The 17,040-nt window shown below is 41.5% G+C and overlaps 2 protein-coding genes and 1 long non-coding RNA gene across 3 annotated transcripts; 2 read left to right on the top strand and 1 right to left on the bottom strand.

Moving 5' to 3' along the window:
• The first annotated feature begins 929 nt into the window (after window positions 1-929).
• Window positions 930-4,827, top strand: LOC127772014 (uncharacterized). Its single transcript, XR_008017259.1, has 5 exons — window positions 930-1,001; window positions 1,667-1,793; window positions 3,675-3,732; window positions 3,916-4,016; window positions 4,152-4,827. It is a non-coding gene; the product is annotated as an uncharacterized LOC127772014 (long non-coding RNA).
• Window positions 4,828-4,997: 170 nt separating this feature from the next.
• On the bottom strand, window positions 4,998-8,321 carry LOC127771619 (uncharacterized). The gene is made up of 9 exons (XM_052297551.1): window positions 8,228-8,321; window positions 8,025-8,136; window positions 6,663-6,699; window positions 6,367-6,436; window positions 6,140-6,244; window positions 5,776-5,926; window positions 5,609-5,691; window positions 5,395-5,488; window positions 4,998-5,301 (listed from the first exon to the last, which is right to left on the bottom strand). Exons 1-9 carry the CDS (start codon window positions 8,253-8,255, stop codon window positions 5,217-5,219), a joined length of 765 nt encoding a protein of 254 aa, XP_052153511.1. The 5' UTR covers window positions 8,256-8,321; the 3' UTR covers window positions 4,998-5,216.
• Window positions 8,322-14,760: 6,439 nt separating this feature from the next.
• On the top strand, window positions 14,761-16,592 carry LOC127772352 (pentatricopeptide repeat-containing protein At2g15690, mitochondrial-like). The gene has a single exon (XM_052298383.1). The coding sequence runs from the start codon at window positions 14,853-14,855 to the stop codon at window positions 16,365-16,367; it is 1,515 nt and encodes a 504-aa protein (XP_052154343.1). The 5' UTR covers window positions 14,761-14,852; the 3' UTR covers window positions 16,368-16,592.
• Window positions 16,593-17,040: the final 448 nt, after the last annotated feature.

Here is a 17,040-nt window from a genome sequence, read left to right as displayed (position 1 = left end):
AATCTGTTACCTCTTCCATGACATTGTAAGATATGCAGGGAGGCAGCTCTTCTTGCAGCCAATGTGTGAGCTCTCCATCTTGCTCCTCAGGATCCTAGAACAAACATTAGTTAAGGAAAAAGTAGTCTCAACAAGTGTTTTGGCAGAATAATAATCCTGCATTGGATATCGAAGTGTTTACAAAATTTGAACGAATTTACACTAGAGAAGAGTTAAGGATGCTTATTTGTAACTTATCGGAGGGAGGGCAGCATCAACTAACACAAACCGACCAGCCAGTGATATCCCTTTTTTCTGTTTTAGAAAAAGGATTAATTGTTTTGACACGAACACGTGAGATATCAATTCACCAATTTGTGATGATGCGGAACTAAGGGCATGTTTGAAATAGCATATTAGCAGTATGCAAAACGACGCTTCTTATTAGCATATAATTAATTAAGTGTTAACTACTATAGTTTAAATTACATAAAATGCACTGTTTAGCAACTTCAAAAGATGAAGTTGTAATTTGGAGTCCAAGTTTAGAATTCAGCTTATAATTTGTTTATTTGTGGAGGTACCCCACTAGGCTACGTTTTGCAGATAAGGATTGGGAGAGAAATATCTCGTTCTCTGTGCGCACGCTTAACAAACAGCTAAACGATATAATTTTTTTTTCTAAAAAAATCTATAAGAAAGTTGTTTTAAAAACTCATATGAATCCTTTCTCAAATTGAAAATAATCAATACTCAATTATTAGTTACCTCATTTTGCATATCTATCTTTGTTTACCTTTCCTCTCAAACAATAACAAGATAATCCTTCTGTGCCTTCCAAACGGGCCGGGCCGGGTAAAAAGATTATTTGGGCCGCAGCCCACTCTGCCATTCGGCCCTAAAGTACATGGGCCACGCACGCCTCCATTTCCTCCTCTTCCTCGTGAGCGCGAGCGCCGATTGCCTTCTCCGGTCGCCTCTTCGTCTCCGCCGCATGCCGCCGCCGCCTCGGCTCCCTCAAGGTACGCGCGCTTCGCTCCCCCTCGCCCTCCTCCTCCTCCCCCTCCTGCGCTCGACTGCTGTTTGATGTGGGGAATCGAATCGAGCCCAAATTGTTTAGTATTTTGGTGCTGATTTGTTCGATCGCTGCGTGTTGGAGTGCCTAGTTAGTTACGGATTCAAGTTTGTTTCGAGCAAAAATTTTGTTCGTTAGGGTTCCTTCCCGCGAGCTTTGCTTCCCTACTTCTCCCCAATCCTCGTTGTTACGGATTTTGTTCAGTCGCTGCGTGTTTATTTCCACCGAAGAAAGTTGTCGCTAGTGTTGTTCCTGGGCTTGATTCCCTGTTATATGCTACTACGAAGTTGTTGGCACGCGGGTCCTCGGGTTGTGCATTTTACCTAGGACGATTTCATTATCGAGAATTGATCTGGTACAAAGTTTGGGGGTGTTTGATTGCACATCGCAAATCATTTTGGATAGGGCAATCGATGCAAGGGCGCCAACAGGACAGCTAGAACTTGTGAGAAACAGTTTTTGCTTTTGATAAAAGTGGTAGAACAGACACTGCAGTAGTAATCTTCCTCTTAAAAACTTTTGGGTTGGTTTCAGTATTTTGGGATCTGCTTAATTTCCTTGTATTTCTGTTTATTAATCCTATGCTATTTTAATTTCAATAATGGTTTGTAGTGGCTTGAGAACTAATGCACATTGAGGAAATTTCCGGGAGATGAGCAATGGATGTATGCCAAGGGGTGCACAGGTGCAGGAAGTCCAAGCGCCTGGAACTTGTGTGTCAGTGTGTGAATGCCTCAAGGTGTGCATACTGCATATCTATTGACATACAACCTATAATTACTATTATTAGTAATCATTGCATGTACAAAGCATGTCATGGTCAATATGATCCAACAATATATTGTAAGCACAAGAATTAATGTTTCTTAGAATTGCATTGTTAGTAATCATGCACGTGCAAAGCGTGTCATGGTCAATAATATCAAACAATATATTGCATGGACAAGAATTCACGTTTCATTGAATTGCACTATTAGAGCATCTCCAACAATCTCTCTAAATCCCACTCTCCAAATATCTATTTGGCCAACTCTCCAACTAATTTGGCTAGTCAAACAGTCTTTTACTCCAACAGCCTTCCCATTCATCCTCTCTATTCTGAGTCTATGACAATAGGGCCCACGTATCAGTCTCTACAACTTTCTTCTTCCTCCCCTTCTCTCCAAATCCCCTTCCCTCTCCCCTCTGTTACCGCCGCCCCATCCCTATTCACCCACCGCCAATGGTCGGGCTCCGTCTGCCGGTGCCCTTCTAGCCGAGCTCTCACCGGCCGCCTCGTCTCCCTCAACCTCGCCGTTGAGCAACGCCGCCACCACCACTCCCTCCCATCTCCAACCCACCCGGCGGATGAGGCGGCGGCAGGTCTCCGGCGTGCGCGGTAACGACGCTCTAGCGCGAGTCGACGGCCGGCGGGGCGGCGGCCGCGGGCCTTCCTGCTCCCTTGTGCGGCGAGACAAGTGGCGGCCGTGGGTTTCCGGCACGACGAAGACAGGCGGCGGTCGCGGGGGTCCTGACGCGGCGAAGGCAGGCGGCGGCCGCAGGGTTCCGACACGGTGAAGGTAGGTGGCGGTGGCGGGGCTCCCGGCGCAGGGAGTCAAGCGGCAGCTAGGCTTCCGGCGCGGCAAGGCAAGCAGTGGCCCGGGCCTTCCGGCGCCTTGCCAGCCTACCTCATTCCTCCCTCGCCGTCGAGCCGCCCCGTCGCCCTCGTCATGCCGCCGATGGCCGACGCCGAAGGACTCATGCGTCGTCAAGCCGCCCCATCGACGACAGCAACGGCAACCTCGGGGATGACGACAGTGGATGGTGATGACTGGCGACGGTGCAGACGACGGCGACAGCGGCTGGCGACCTGGACGATGATTCGGCGTGGGTTCAAGATGCACGGCGCCTGCGTCAGTGGCAGCGTCGAGGTCGTGGCTGCCTGCGCCATTGTAGAGAAGAGCCGAAGGAGATGGGGGGGGGGGGGAATCTGTGTGGGTCCCATGGTTGGCCAGTGATTTTTGGCTGGCCAAATTTGGCTAGTGGAGGGGGGTTTTGGCCAGCTGGCTAAGCCATCCGGTTGGAGATGCTGTTGGAGCATGTTTTTTTTTTTTTTTTTTTGACTAGAATGGCTAAAATTTGGCTTGGAGAGTGGGATGGAGAGACTGTTGGAGATGCTCTTACAGCAGTCAAATAATATTGAAGGTACAACGTACTCTCTGAATATTTCAGTTGCTTTCATTGTATAAACAATAATTAACTAAATCTCTTCGTACGCAATGGGAGAACATTATCACACTATGATGTTCCTGCTGCAAAACAAAGAGACATAACATTTTAGTCTTCTAGTAAACCAGAAGGACCAGAAACGGGAAAAAAAAAGAATTCAGTTTATTAGTTTAGAAATTCGAACTCTGATAGAATGATATTTTCTAATTCATGAAATCCAAAAAAATGTACTTGACATACAAGTCAAGATTCTTGATTTTTGAAGGGGTGATACCTGTTCTGGAACGAAGGGGGAAAAAGGGATTCATTATGGCAACAGCCCACATAACTTATTTCTAGATTCTGTTATTTTTCATTCCTCTTCATTAGGTATATATGATGATATGGCTGTTTTTTTGTCTTACAACACAAGGTGAGATGCACTGCAAAATGCCGGTGTATAGAATGCAGAAACAGCCCTGGAATAAAGAGTGAGTACTGTAAGCTGTTATTTTTGTTTCCTCGTCTCATCACATCATAAGTGTGTAGTGTGTACTCAATTGATTTTGGAGTAACTTGGAAGGACCCCATTTTGTTCTTCACCCATGTCATTTGTTTTATCTTGCCTATATTTATCTGACCTGACAAAACAGGTGATTCAAACACTGAAACAGATCATTGTGATGCTAGTGGCCTAACCTACGAAGAATCTATCGTGGAAAACACCACACAATATGAGGGGACTTCGAATCGAAACAAATGCCCAAGAAATTTTGTAAGTTCTCTACTCTTTTACACTTCACTTACATAGTTTGCCAGTAGAAACTGTAAATGTAATCAATAACTGCATTGCGTTAAAAAAATTATAACATGTTCAAACAAAACACTGATGGTCTGCTCTTCTGTGCAGTGATTGTTAGAACCTCAATGGTTACTCTCATTGAGAAGAGGATGGCACAAGAGATGGGGCAATTTTCTGGTTTTCTCTCATTCACAAACACAAAGCCATACCTTCCCGAGGAAGGTTGGATACATATATATATAGCCATAGCTGGCTGCAAGCCTATTGCTGCACTCTTCTAGTCTAAAATTCGAAATTTGAAAGGGATGCTGTCCTAGAGGGCATCCCAACTGAATAAAGCATAAAGGGGGGCATAAAGGAGATGCTAACCGCTGCTGTCCTATTAACCGCAGCTGTCCTAGCAACTGAAAATATGCTAAAGGAGTAGATGCTGTCCTGAAAAGGTGAAACTACCCAAAAGCAAAAGAAAGAATCACAAACAAGGACCACAAAGACTTATCCATCAGTGATAACAACCTTCAGATCGTGTTACCTTACCATCCTCAACCTCAAGACAATAGCCACTTTCTGCCAAAAATGCAACTGTAAACACAATCATCCCTTGCAAAATCTCAAAGCACGGTAAGGCCTTCATACTCTATGACCCTTCAAACCTTTGCGAAATCTCAAAGCATGGTAAGACCTTCATACTCCATGGCCCTTCAAACCTTGTCACCCACTCGATAGTCTCAGTGGGTTCAGTTGACGTTGCACCTGATCAAAAACTATGGGGACAGTTGTCACCTTCGGTTAGTATCAACCATACTTTTGCCGAAGAGGTATATAAACATTTCACTCATATATGAAATGATTTTTTTTGTCATGCAAAGGTTATATTCTTGGGTATCCAGAATCTTTGAATTCTTCAGTGATGAGAGAGCACAAGTAGTATGAAGTATAAACATGATTGCAAGTACAAGTAGCCTCAACAGCATTATTTTTAGGGTAAGTATCAAACAAGTACTAGGTCACATATGCCCACTTCTTACAAGTAGCAGAGCACAATACTAGAAGTACACTAGCACAACGACAGCAAAAGCCACCATTAAGATGAGCATGTTGTATTACAAGCTACCAAGCCAACATTCACCTCTACATAGTAAAACACTCTTCCATGTACTGTTGCGACTTCCATTAGCGTGATCTGTCGAGGCCAAGCCTTGAGCTGAGCCATTTGCCGACATCGTCCATCTCTTCAGGGATGGTATAGTGGCCTAGCCTGCATCATCATATAACTTGTTAATACTGCTATAATTTTGGGAGAGTAAAAAAGGTGTTTTGTAATGTGTTATGTATGCATATGCATTTGTACCCATTGTAGGATTTGAAATTCAGATACAAGAACCCCGAGTTACGCAGAGTGTCGACTGATCTCTCAGCATTCCTGTAGGATACAACCTCATCCACTGCAAGAACATACAGAATTTAGAACAGACTGATGCATTGACTAGGAGTAATAATTAACTAGTAAATTATACTGTTTCTGGAGGGAAGGCTTTTCATGGATCAACAGCTTAATGTGTTACCTCTTCCATGACTTAGTAAGATAGGCAAGGAGGAAGCTCTTCTTGCAGCCATGTGTGAGGTCTCCGTCTTGCTCCTCAGGGTCCTAGAACAAACATTGGAGTCATGAAAAAGTAGAGACAACGTGTTTGGATTAATATTTCTGCATTATTGGATATCAAAGTGGCACCTGGAGCAAGGGAGCCAGCCACTCAAGCTGATGACCGCACTGAGTGTGATTGGATATGGCATGCTATTCGCGAATTTGCCGTGAGCGTAGCACGCCGCGGAGTGGAGGGCAGCAGCTGCACCCATGCTGAAACCACCGATCCCAAGCTTCACTGCACTCGCAAAACATGAAAATCAATGGAAGGAATGATCACCAGCTTCTGTATCTGAAGAACATTATCTTACTTGGTGCTAATTCGGTACAAATAAGGATCACTTTAAAAAGAAAAGGAAGAAAAACCAATTAATAGGATGGTAATATATCTTGGTAGCTGCACTTAGGAGTAACATGGGTGATTAGATTGAAGTGGTACTGGAACTAGTACCGTCAGGTGGCTCTGACGACAACAGGTTTGCAATATGTGCAGCTGAAGCATCCAGTCCTTCAATGTCATCACGGCCATCCACTGAAATGTCCTCCACATCAAACCCTATTTCAGTTCCATAGAAACGTTAACCAATCAGATTTCAGACTTAAGAGTAATGGTAATGCCTCCTAAGTTTGCAGATTTTAGAGAGATGGTAGCATAGTGATGATGAAGAAGAAGCTCACACGCAGTGCAAGGGAATCCGCCGAATGCCGTGACAGGCCGGGTTGCTGCAGTTGGGCAAATCCACTTGATCTACATGACATAAGCTTTAAGGTGAATAAACTATTTTGCAGTAAGAATCGTTTCTAGTTGCTGCTGAACATGATAAGCTACAGTGATCTGGAGACAGTTACAGGCTTACAGCTGTTGAAAGAGACCGTTGTGTATCACTAGTGGAATAAGGAAAATGTATATGTCATGTCTATCTACATCTATCATCTGTGTATGCGTGTCTGAAGTACAAAGTATCGATGCTTACATTTGGCAATGAAAGAGAATCCAGGAGCTGGGACCAGCTGAAAAGTTCAGAATGAACAAAACAGAGAAAAGGGAAACATATCAGTGCACTATATCAGGAAAAGCATTGCAGCTGCAAGCAACTAGTAAAGATATTCTGTTCCAGATTCTCTGAAATTTATGGATTAACACATCATATATATGTATAAACAGAAAACGTCGGCTAAAAGTATCCAGGAGAAAAGAGAATAGGGGAGAGTGGAGATAGGAACATCTGGAACTGCAAATTGGAATATATATATAAGATCAAACAGAAGAGGAAACAGAACAGTAGTGAACAACTTTTTTTTTTTCAACAAGTTGAGCAAGTAGCCTGAATTTCATAGCTTATCTGAAGGGAATAAACGATTAGCTTCCTTTCAAAGAAGATAATAATAATGTGTAAGTAGACCAGTTGTTGATCTTTTCAGTTACTGGAGATAAAGGGGACTAAGTGGAAAAAAGAATGAGCAATGGATATCTGCAGCTGAGGACTGAGGGCTGAGGTTAACTTGGTAAATGCATGGTACCAAACGAAAACGACGCTCAGCTAGTTACTTTTCATTTCGTTTGCACCCGGAGCCAGTACTTACCATTAAAAAAACTCTACTCCTTCCACCCCAAAATATAAGAATCTAGGACTAGATGAGACATTTTCTAGAATTACGAATCCGGACAGGCTACCTGTCCGGATTCGTAGTACTAGGAGATGTCCCATCCGATCTTAGGTTCTTATATTTTGGGATGGAGGGAGTAATTTTTTATTGAGTGATACTTCAATTTAGTGATTTATCATAAATATGGTGTTCTTTACATGCTTTGTGCAGACCTTGGGACAGGAAATTAGGCATCTTTCATGAGCGACCTACTTTTATGCAATATTCATATACCATTAGCCCACATCAATTAGAAGTACTTGACATTCCTCTCCACTTCTGGATGGAAAGTGAGAGCATTATCTATGTCCTTGGTGGCGCAGAAGGATATTAGGTGTGTTGTGTGAAGAAGGACAAGGAAAACATTTACTTTGGGTAAAGCAATACTAGGAATATATGCATGCTTGGACACACAAAAAGGAGGGCACTTCAATCATTTCTAGCAGAAAGAAACAAGGGAATAAAGTGTTTGTATCCACAATTACCATGATCTAGCTCTCCTCCTAGCTTGCTTTCCAAGTATAGTTTATTTGTTATTCTTTTGCATTTGCAGAAGATAGCATTGCTCTTTTTTTTTTCAGGAACGCGCAAAAGGTAGAAGGTACCATGCTTGAAGGAGCATGAGTAAACAAGCAAAGTTTGGAACGAAGAGGCAGTGGCTGTATATCAAGCTAGCCACTATATAATACCTTGCACCATTGTCACCTAGACCATGGAGCCACACAATGGTGGCTTGGTGCCTTCCCTTTGGCCTCACTATATAGGTCCTCCCGTACTCGACTCTCCGACTGCCCCATCCACCTGAATCAAAAATCACATCATGCTCAGCATTGTTCTTTGGCACCTGTGGTGATCATGAGGACTTGAGGTTATAATGGAGTAGTCAGATTACCAGAAGAGCTGCTTCCATAATAGCTCATGATGTTTTCTGCACCAAGTGCTCTGTTTACTGATGCTGCTAAGGTATAGAACTACTTGTGTATGCACTGAATTTATCGAAGAGTATGAAGTGCACAACCCCAGTTGGTCTGTATTTATAGTGAAGCTCTGAAGAGGGAATATATGTCGGACAATCCCTTGAATCTGCATCGCAGGACAGTGCGGCTTTTCGCACTGTGCTCGCTGCAAGCTGTCATGGGATGAGCATCTTGAGTCTGGAATGCTCAAGGGATGGGCAGGATAAAAAGGATTTGAGGCATTTTTCTCTGGAGCTAAGAATCCTATGCAATGCTGACAAACCTTGCACACAGAGATACACACATGGTGACAGATGCCTAAAGTTCCCATGCAAGCAAACTAAGGCGAACGATTTATATCGCACACAGATTTATCATGATGCATCTTTGGCAGTGGAGAGGGAACCATAATATATAAATGTTGTTTCCTGTCTTTTTTTAATCTCATTTTGTGTCCGCCAAGCATTTCTATGCTTATTGCATGGAGTACTAATGCCCACTGCCTTCTGCCCACAAATTGGTGCAACTCCGTATGGGACAACCTTAGATAAAATGCAAGGAATAATCATAAACAAACTTATTGTCCGGCCATTGAGCTTTTCTTTTGACATCTAGTTTCCAGTTACTGCTAGATGGAACTGATAAGTTATTGCTAGAGGTATCGTGCATAAATCCGTGGACTTTCAGAAAGACAGAAAACTTATTCCAATGGAGGAAATTCGACGCGGAAGAAAAGGCAGAAAGAATTGTTTTCCTGGGAATACATAGAAGAATTGTGCATCGTTGCACTAAGATTAGGAGAAAGCAAAGCAGGAAGAATTATATACCACAACTTGTGTCGGTATACCATCACAATTACATCGATAGAAATATCTATCAGGTGTCGACACCAAATCAACATGGATATGGGAACCAAATCAGGTAGAAATGAAAGTCCACTTGCAGGTTGCAGCATGAACGTGGTGCACTCTTCATGAAGGTACAGATACTAACTTGCAACAAATGTTCTTACCGTGTTGCTGCTACAGTTAAATCAACTGCTAAATGCAAACCCTTGAATTAGTCTAGGCGCTTATTAGGAACACCATCTGATTCTTTTTCTTTTGTAAAAAAGGAAATACTCCCCACATCAATAAGAAGAGCACAGTGGTGAAATACAAATCAGAAATGTTCCTGATTTTGTGTAAAAAGAAATTGTCTCAGCCATGATACAATATTTCCTAGTGAAATTGGTCCTGTTTACATGTTTAGCTATGTGAATGAATGCTACTAAACCAGTATGGAAACTATAATTTTTTTTTCCTCATTTGAGGTGAGTGTGCTTTTCTCTAGGTTTACTTGCCAATAAAGGGGGGTACCTTTGCCAAGTATGCTTGATGCTTTTGTAATATGGAGCACAGTTGATACCTTCTCAACAATACAAAATAAAGATGGGGGTAGAGAAAATCAAAAGTCAACTAAAACTTACCTCTAATGAAAAACGTTTGCATCTCTTTTTTATTTAAGAAAAAGGTTTGCCTCTGGGGTTTTAGTGTGATAGCCCCACTACAAACAGTAAGAACCATATGCCATTCTCCTTTTTGTTTTTTAATGATTGGGATGGGTAATGTGGGGGGCAGCTCAAGCCAAAATATGTGATGTATATGTCATTCTTGTCTCTATCTTAGCTAGCATCAGAGGTTTGAGGCTGCAGCAAGCTAGATGAATCTATTTCATCAGATTGGGTCATTAGCCACCTGATCTTGCTTTCTCAACTGCAAATTATAGGCCTATGATTGTGTTGTGCCCTAGTACTAGGAGCCTGCACATTCCTTCCTATGCTTATAGTCCATTTCTTTATTGCACATGCTTATATGAAGAGCAATGTTTTATGTAAAGTCAGAAAAAAATATTCTCAAAAAGGCCATGCACAAAATATGGGATTTGTCGTTACTAAAAAAGGCATACAGTTAAGGAAGATATGAGAACAGGAAAGGATATATTGTGCTTTACGTGTTCTCCATTTCATTCATGCTTAACTGAGTTTACATAATCGGTATGCTCACTCCTGTACTACTGCTGTTAAGAGGAGGATACAGATGGCAGTAGCCAAGAATTCTTGTGACTACAGTTCCTTGCGATCGGGTTTCTTATTGCAGATTCAGTTAGGTAGGATCTCCTGATTCAGCACCCACTAAGGTCAATTCACTGAACAAAGCAGGCAAATATTATTCACTGTAATAAGAAGTCCACATCAACGCTTAACAGAAGTCAACTTACAGGATGCTAAGAGGGAATGTTCCTACATGAAAGATCGCGGCTGCCATTAGGTGAGGAATTAATGCCTTTTAAAGTACTGGGTCATTCTGTATGCTTCTAACTGCCTTGCTTTGATCTCTGCTGAAATTATTTGGTAAAATCTCATCCTCTCATTTCTATTTCATACTTTTTTTGAGATAACATTTTCTATCTCATACCACTGATGGTTCAAGTAATAATATATTTTCTTAATTTTTAGGTGTGATTTTCCATGTACATGTTATTCTCCCATGCTCTTTTAACCTTTTAGACTTCTGAAAAGTACTTTGGAAGAGAGAAAAGGTTAAAAAAAAAAAAAGCAAAACTGATGTTACCATCACCAACTCACCATAGTGTAGAATTAATCCCTTTGTCAACCTTAGGCAATCCAAAACAAAAGGGGATATTGTTTGGTTGTTGGTTTGAATTTTGAGATAGAACATATATAATCCATGTCCTATGGGCTAGAGAATCAAAGACTTGATATTGCAACCTTTTCACAATAACTAGTGAATGAAGTCGCATGTTCGCGCGACTATAACCTTCCTATCTATTAATCGTTATTGTAATTAACAATAAAATTTCCACCATTCAGTTAAATCAATAATTAGATGTTAATTTTCTAAAATTATTTAATTAGTCATCTAGTCTAAGGACCGTTTGGGTTGATTGGCCAAGCCAAGCCTGTTTGGGAGGCCAACATGAGATTACAATGAGAGGCAATGAGTGGCTCAAACTCTTCCTTCTCTATGTATTTTACCACTTCTAGAAGATTCCTCATTTCAATGGCTAGGATTTTTCCTTGCTATTTTATCATTTTGTGAATCCAACGGCTATTATTTGACGGATGATGTGGCTAATTCTGGCCGCTTTTTGAGTTTTACTTTTCACTTAGATAGATATGATCATCCATAGGTTAAAATAGAAATTTCTTTCATGGATTGCTTACTATTCTGTTTTTTTATGGTGCTAACCACCATGCTATGTTCTCATCAGGAAAATGAAAAGAGAGATAGGTTGAACGTAATCTTCCAGGACGAAGCCGTGCAGGAAGCCCAACTCGCTATTTTAATACGATGCAGTCTGGTGCACTTTGAGTTGGTAAACAGTTAATCATCATCAGGGATAATCTTGTCTTGCTTGTTGTTTGCCACTTTTGTCGGATGTACTACAGTAACTTCTTGGTTTATTTTGTTTTCTTGAATACATGGAGATCTGCATATTTTAATACTAATAAGAAGAAAACAATGAGGAAAAGAACCATGTACAGCACACGCTAAGTTCCAAGAACCATGCGTTTTTTTTTTCTGTTACACAACATTACTAGCCTGCACTTCGATATGGAATCGTAACAATGGAAGAGAAACAAAGAAATCAGTTTATTGTTTTCACTTCTTTCTTAATTCTATATGAATACTATAGATTATATTAATACATAGATTGAAAGATTACACATATAAACCTCTCAACCATTTTCCTCATAATAGAAAGGGCAGAACTCCAGCCATTCTTTTTCAAAACAGAAATTACCAACTTACCATATAGTTTCATGACTATAATATGCAAAACATCACTTTCGGCATCAGAAGCAATTCTGTTCCATGGTGCGTGCGTTGCACCTCTAAAAGAATGCAAGCAGAATAGAATATTTATGATTGAAGCAATTGCTTTCTATCGTTGTTCTGTTTAAAGGAATTTGCATATATGATTTGCAACTTCAGCATCCAAACAAGTTAATCTGCCATGTTATCATCTTATTGCCCCTTTGAAACACAGGATAGGAAAAACATAGGAATAGGAAAAACGTAGGAATTGAAGTGGTATGTTTTCCTAATTCTACAGGAATGAAAAACACAGAAAATATAAAGAAGGTCCCTTTGATAGCACCATAGAAAACAAACAAAGCAAAGGATAGTTTCCAAGAGGTTGAACCTCTTGCTTATTTTCCTATGAAATTGAGCTATAAGAATGCAATCCTAAGGAAAATTTCCTATACTTTCCTATGAATCAAAGGGTTTTATAGGAAAAATTCCTTAGGAAATTAAATCCTCCAAAATTCCTATGACAATCCTCCAATTCAAAAGGGCCCTAATGTTCTCACATGACTTGTCTTAGAAGCAAGCTAGCATGCTAATTTAATCACTTCCTGTTTGTAGGAAACTGTGAGCAGGCATAAAAGAGAAGATGGGATTTATGGAATTTATCACATCATTCAATCAAATTATGCCAGATGCTAAAGGAATGTTGGGTGCTCTAGAAAACGTGATTACTAGACAAGAGAGTTTATATATTCATTACTTGTTTTTTCGGTTGAAGTTTTTAATTTGAGCTTACAATCATCATCCCAACATATATCTGCAAGACAAACTATTTAGGTTGGCTACATAAAACAAGTGTACTAAAAGATTGTTTCCATAGTACTAGAAATGTATGTTTTACACTAATACAATTTTTGGGTAAATTTTATAATACTACAAATACTTTGCCTAAACTATAGCAAAACTACATAGTTAAGTCAGTGTATCAAAACTATAAATATCATGAAACTAAATATTGAAGCATCGAAGCTATCATAGAACTACAGATTTTAAAGTCACCCCTAGCAAGAATTATAACAATTCAAGATTTTGGTAAAATTTATGCTAAATCTGTAATTTTGAGATACTATGTTTCAAATATGTAGTTCCATGATAAATTTGGTGCTAAATATATAATTCCGTGATACATCGTCTTAAATCCGTCTTTTAGTTATAGTTTAGTTAAAATATCTATAGTTTTTGTGAAATTCACTCCATTCAATAACCAAATGATACTTCGGAGACCATAAAAACGAATAATATCAAGTACAAAGAGTATCCACCCAATCTAAGATGTTGAAAAACATGCTCAAAGTTGAAAAAGTAAAAGAATCAGACCATTATCTCTAAGATGTGGCCTATAAGCTTAGAGTTACTAGCATGTAAAATGTCAAGTGCATAGCTTGAAGGAAGAGGCAGCTCGAATAGGATGTCCAACAGTCACTCTTGAAAATGTGGTGCCTGATTCATCTTGCACATAGACAAAAGTACAATGGAAATAACTGCATCATAATTTTCTTCTCTCTAGGGCCGTGTTCTTTTTAGCTACTTTGCTAGGTTATTCCTATGGATTATTTGCTCGATGCCTCTAAAGGTATTTTTGTAAAGAAAAAAAAATATTTCTACCGCATTACAATATAGACCACTTGTTCTAAGATATTTGTTGAGTTTATTTTTTAAAATATTTAATTTATCCATATAATCAAGTAGATAATCCATAGTAATAATAAATTAAATAATCTATTTTAAATAGGGCCTTAGTACATTCAACGCTCATAAACAGAGAATATAAAGCAAACTTAGATTTTATTAGGGATAATAAAAAATAAAATACAAAATACACTGTACATTTATAAGCAAGAAAATGTATAGTTTCTGTTCTTAAACTATTGACCTGAGTTAATTAGTTTTCATTTCTCACCTACAAAACAAAGTAAACCCCATCCATAAATTCTCAAATCATGTAAAACTCGTACTTTATGAATTTGGTCATTGTTTTGATCCATGTATATATGGTGGTGCTAAACCTGTCATACGAATGGTACAGCCATATGAATATATGAATATATAATAATTATCATATGAATATATGATAATTGGTGTAATATATAATGGAGAATGATTGTCCATAGATGAGAAAGCTTGTTCTCTACGACAAGCAGGTTATACGCCCTATGTAGTTCGAAATATCAATCAAATTGGTCGATTTATTTGGTTGGAAAATGATACAAGTACAAACAAATTCTTACAAACTCTTAAAAAAACTGATGCGGTACACTATGATTGCATCTTGACTTGGATAAATCAAATGGCTAAGATCTTTGTTTGGTAAAAGTTTTATAAGAATTTTTTAGTACGTATAGTATTACTCTATCTCTATCTCATTGTACTATAGTTGATGGATGGGTTTTACCAGGTTTTGTAATTGAAGGACAATATTACCGACTAGGGTGCGTCTTAAAGCTTGTTTATCATGTTTATCATTTAAAGCTTGCTTTTCGAAAAAAAAAAAAAGAAAAAAAAAACACTAACTAGCCAGGACCAGCGATAGATGGGCCTCCCTCTAAATGGCCCAGAAAGCCCACTAATCCCATCGCATTCGCCATTTCGCCTCCACTGAGGCGGAAATATCTCCTCCTACGCCTAAACCCCCACATCGCCCTAGCCGCCGCCTTCCCCTTCCTACCTCGCCGCCGCCGCCGCCGCCATGGCCTCCACCGCCGCCGCCGCCGCCATCCGCCGCCCGCTCCTCCGCTCCGTCGCCTTCTCCTCCTCCAGGTCCCGCTCCCTCCTCCACCTCCTCTCCCGCCCCCTCTCCTACTCCTACCCCCCTTCCGCCTCCCCCAACCACCCCCACCACCAGCAGTGGCAGCCATCGCCTCCGCCTCCGCCTCCGTCGCCGCCGCAAGGACCTCCTCCCCAGTGGTCTCCTCCCGGAAACTACCACCAGCAGCAGGCCCCTCCCCCGCCGCGCCACTACTACGGCCCCCCGCAGCATCAACCGCGCTACAACTACGGCCCTCCGCAGCCGCAGGCGCCCCCGCCGCCGCGCAACGACTACGGGCCACCGCCGCCGCCGCCGCAGCAGCAGCAGCAGCAGCGGGAGGCTGTGGTGGGGCCAGGGGAGCTGATCGGGCTCGGACGGGAGGGGCGAGTCAAGGAGGCAGTGGAGAAGCTCGACAAGGGGGCGCGCGCCGACCCGCAGGCCTTCTACGAGCTCGCCGCGGCTTGCTCCAACCCCAAGCTGCTCGAGGAGCTCAGGAAGATCCACGACTTCTTCCTCCGCTCGCCCTTCCGCGCCGACCTCCAGGTCAACAACAAGATGCTCGAGATGTACGCCAAGTGCGCCGCCATGAACCACGCCCGCAGGACGTTCGACCATATGCCTGACCGGAACATGGACTCCTGGCACATCATGATCGATGGCTACGCGGTGAACGGGCTCGGGGACGTCGCGCTGCAGCTGTTCGAGGAGATGAAGACCAAGTATGGAATTGCACCGACCGCCCACACTTTCACGCTCGTGCTCAATGCCTGTGCCAACTCGGAGGCCATTGAGGAGGCATTCCTGTACTTTGATGCCATGTCCAGGGATCATGGCATTGAGCCTGGTGTGGAGCACTATGTTGGGATCATTGAGGTTTTGGGGAAGTCGGGGCATCTCAACGAGGCTGTGGAGTACATCGAGAAGCTTCCGTTTGAACCCACTGCCACCGTGTGGGAATCACTCTTGAACCTTGCGCGCATGAATGGAGACATTGACCTTGAGGACAGGGCAGAGGAGTTGCTGGTCTCGCTCGATCCAACCAAAGTTAATCCTAAGAAGCTCCCCACTCCACCTCCGAAGAGGCGCCTTGGGATTAATATGCTTGATGGGAGGAACAAGCTGGTAGAGTACAGGTTGCCGCCCAAGATCGAAAAGAAGGTGGTGAATGAGCAACGATATGTCCCAGACACAAGGTATGTTCTCCATGATATTGATCAGGAAGCAAAGGAGCAGGCACTGCTGTACCATAGTGAGAGGCTAGCGATTGCCTATGGTTTGATTAGCACCCCAGCAAGGACTCCGCTTCGCATCATTAAGAACCTCAGGATCTGTGGGGACTGCCACAATGCTATCAAGATCATGTCGAGGATTGTAGGGAGAGAGCTTATCGTAAGGGATAATAAGCGCTTCCACCATTTCAAGGATGGGAAGTGCTCTTGTGGTGATTATTGGTGAACATTGCTTTTGTTCAGCTGAATGCAATGGTCTGAAATTGCCAATACGGTGTATTGAGCACTTCTTTTTTCTTATTATTAGGATTGCAGCCATCCTATATGAATATATGCTGGCAGCCATGCTTTTAGCACATAAACAATATCCAGTTATCTGATGGTAGTGTTAGTACTCCTGTTATCCATCTCATTATGATCATGAAGATGAATGTGATGCTTTTATTCTTTATGGCCTATTTTTTTCGGAGCTTTTGATGAGGTTTCTTACTAACATGTTAGTCCTATTTTGGGGAAATGTCTAAATTGCATTGATGATAAGAGAGGTTTCCTGCAATTTCATAAAAAGTATGTGTTGTTGGATATTGGTGTATTATGCTGTACGCTAATTTAAATCTTTGAAGATATCTCTTAAATTTCCTCTTTCAATACAGATATAGGAAACATATGGAATTACTAGCCTAGAGCCCGTGCGTTGCAACGGAAAACAATTTGAGTTTCTACCTTGTTAAATTAATCAATAAACACTTATTTAGTCCAGGTAATACTATGATTTTCCTTATTAAACAAGTAGGCGATTTTGAAATTTGGGAAGAGCCAATAGTGAAACGGGAGAGGACTCATTGAAAAGATGGTGTAACAGTATAGATTGTGGGGCCAACATTTCAGTGGTAAGGGTG

This window comes from Oryza glaberrima, chromosome 4, assembly GCF_000147395.1.
Source record: "Oryza glaberrima chromosome 4, OglaRS2, whole genome shotgun sequence".
NCBI classification, from domain to species: domain Eukaryota; kingdom Viridiplantae; phylum Streptophyta; class Magnoliopsida; order Poales; family Poaceae; genus Oryza; species Oryza glaberrima.
Note: the sequence above shows the minus strand (reverse complement) of the source record. Positions and strands in the feature narration are given on the sequence as shown.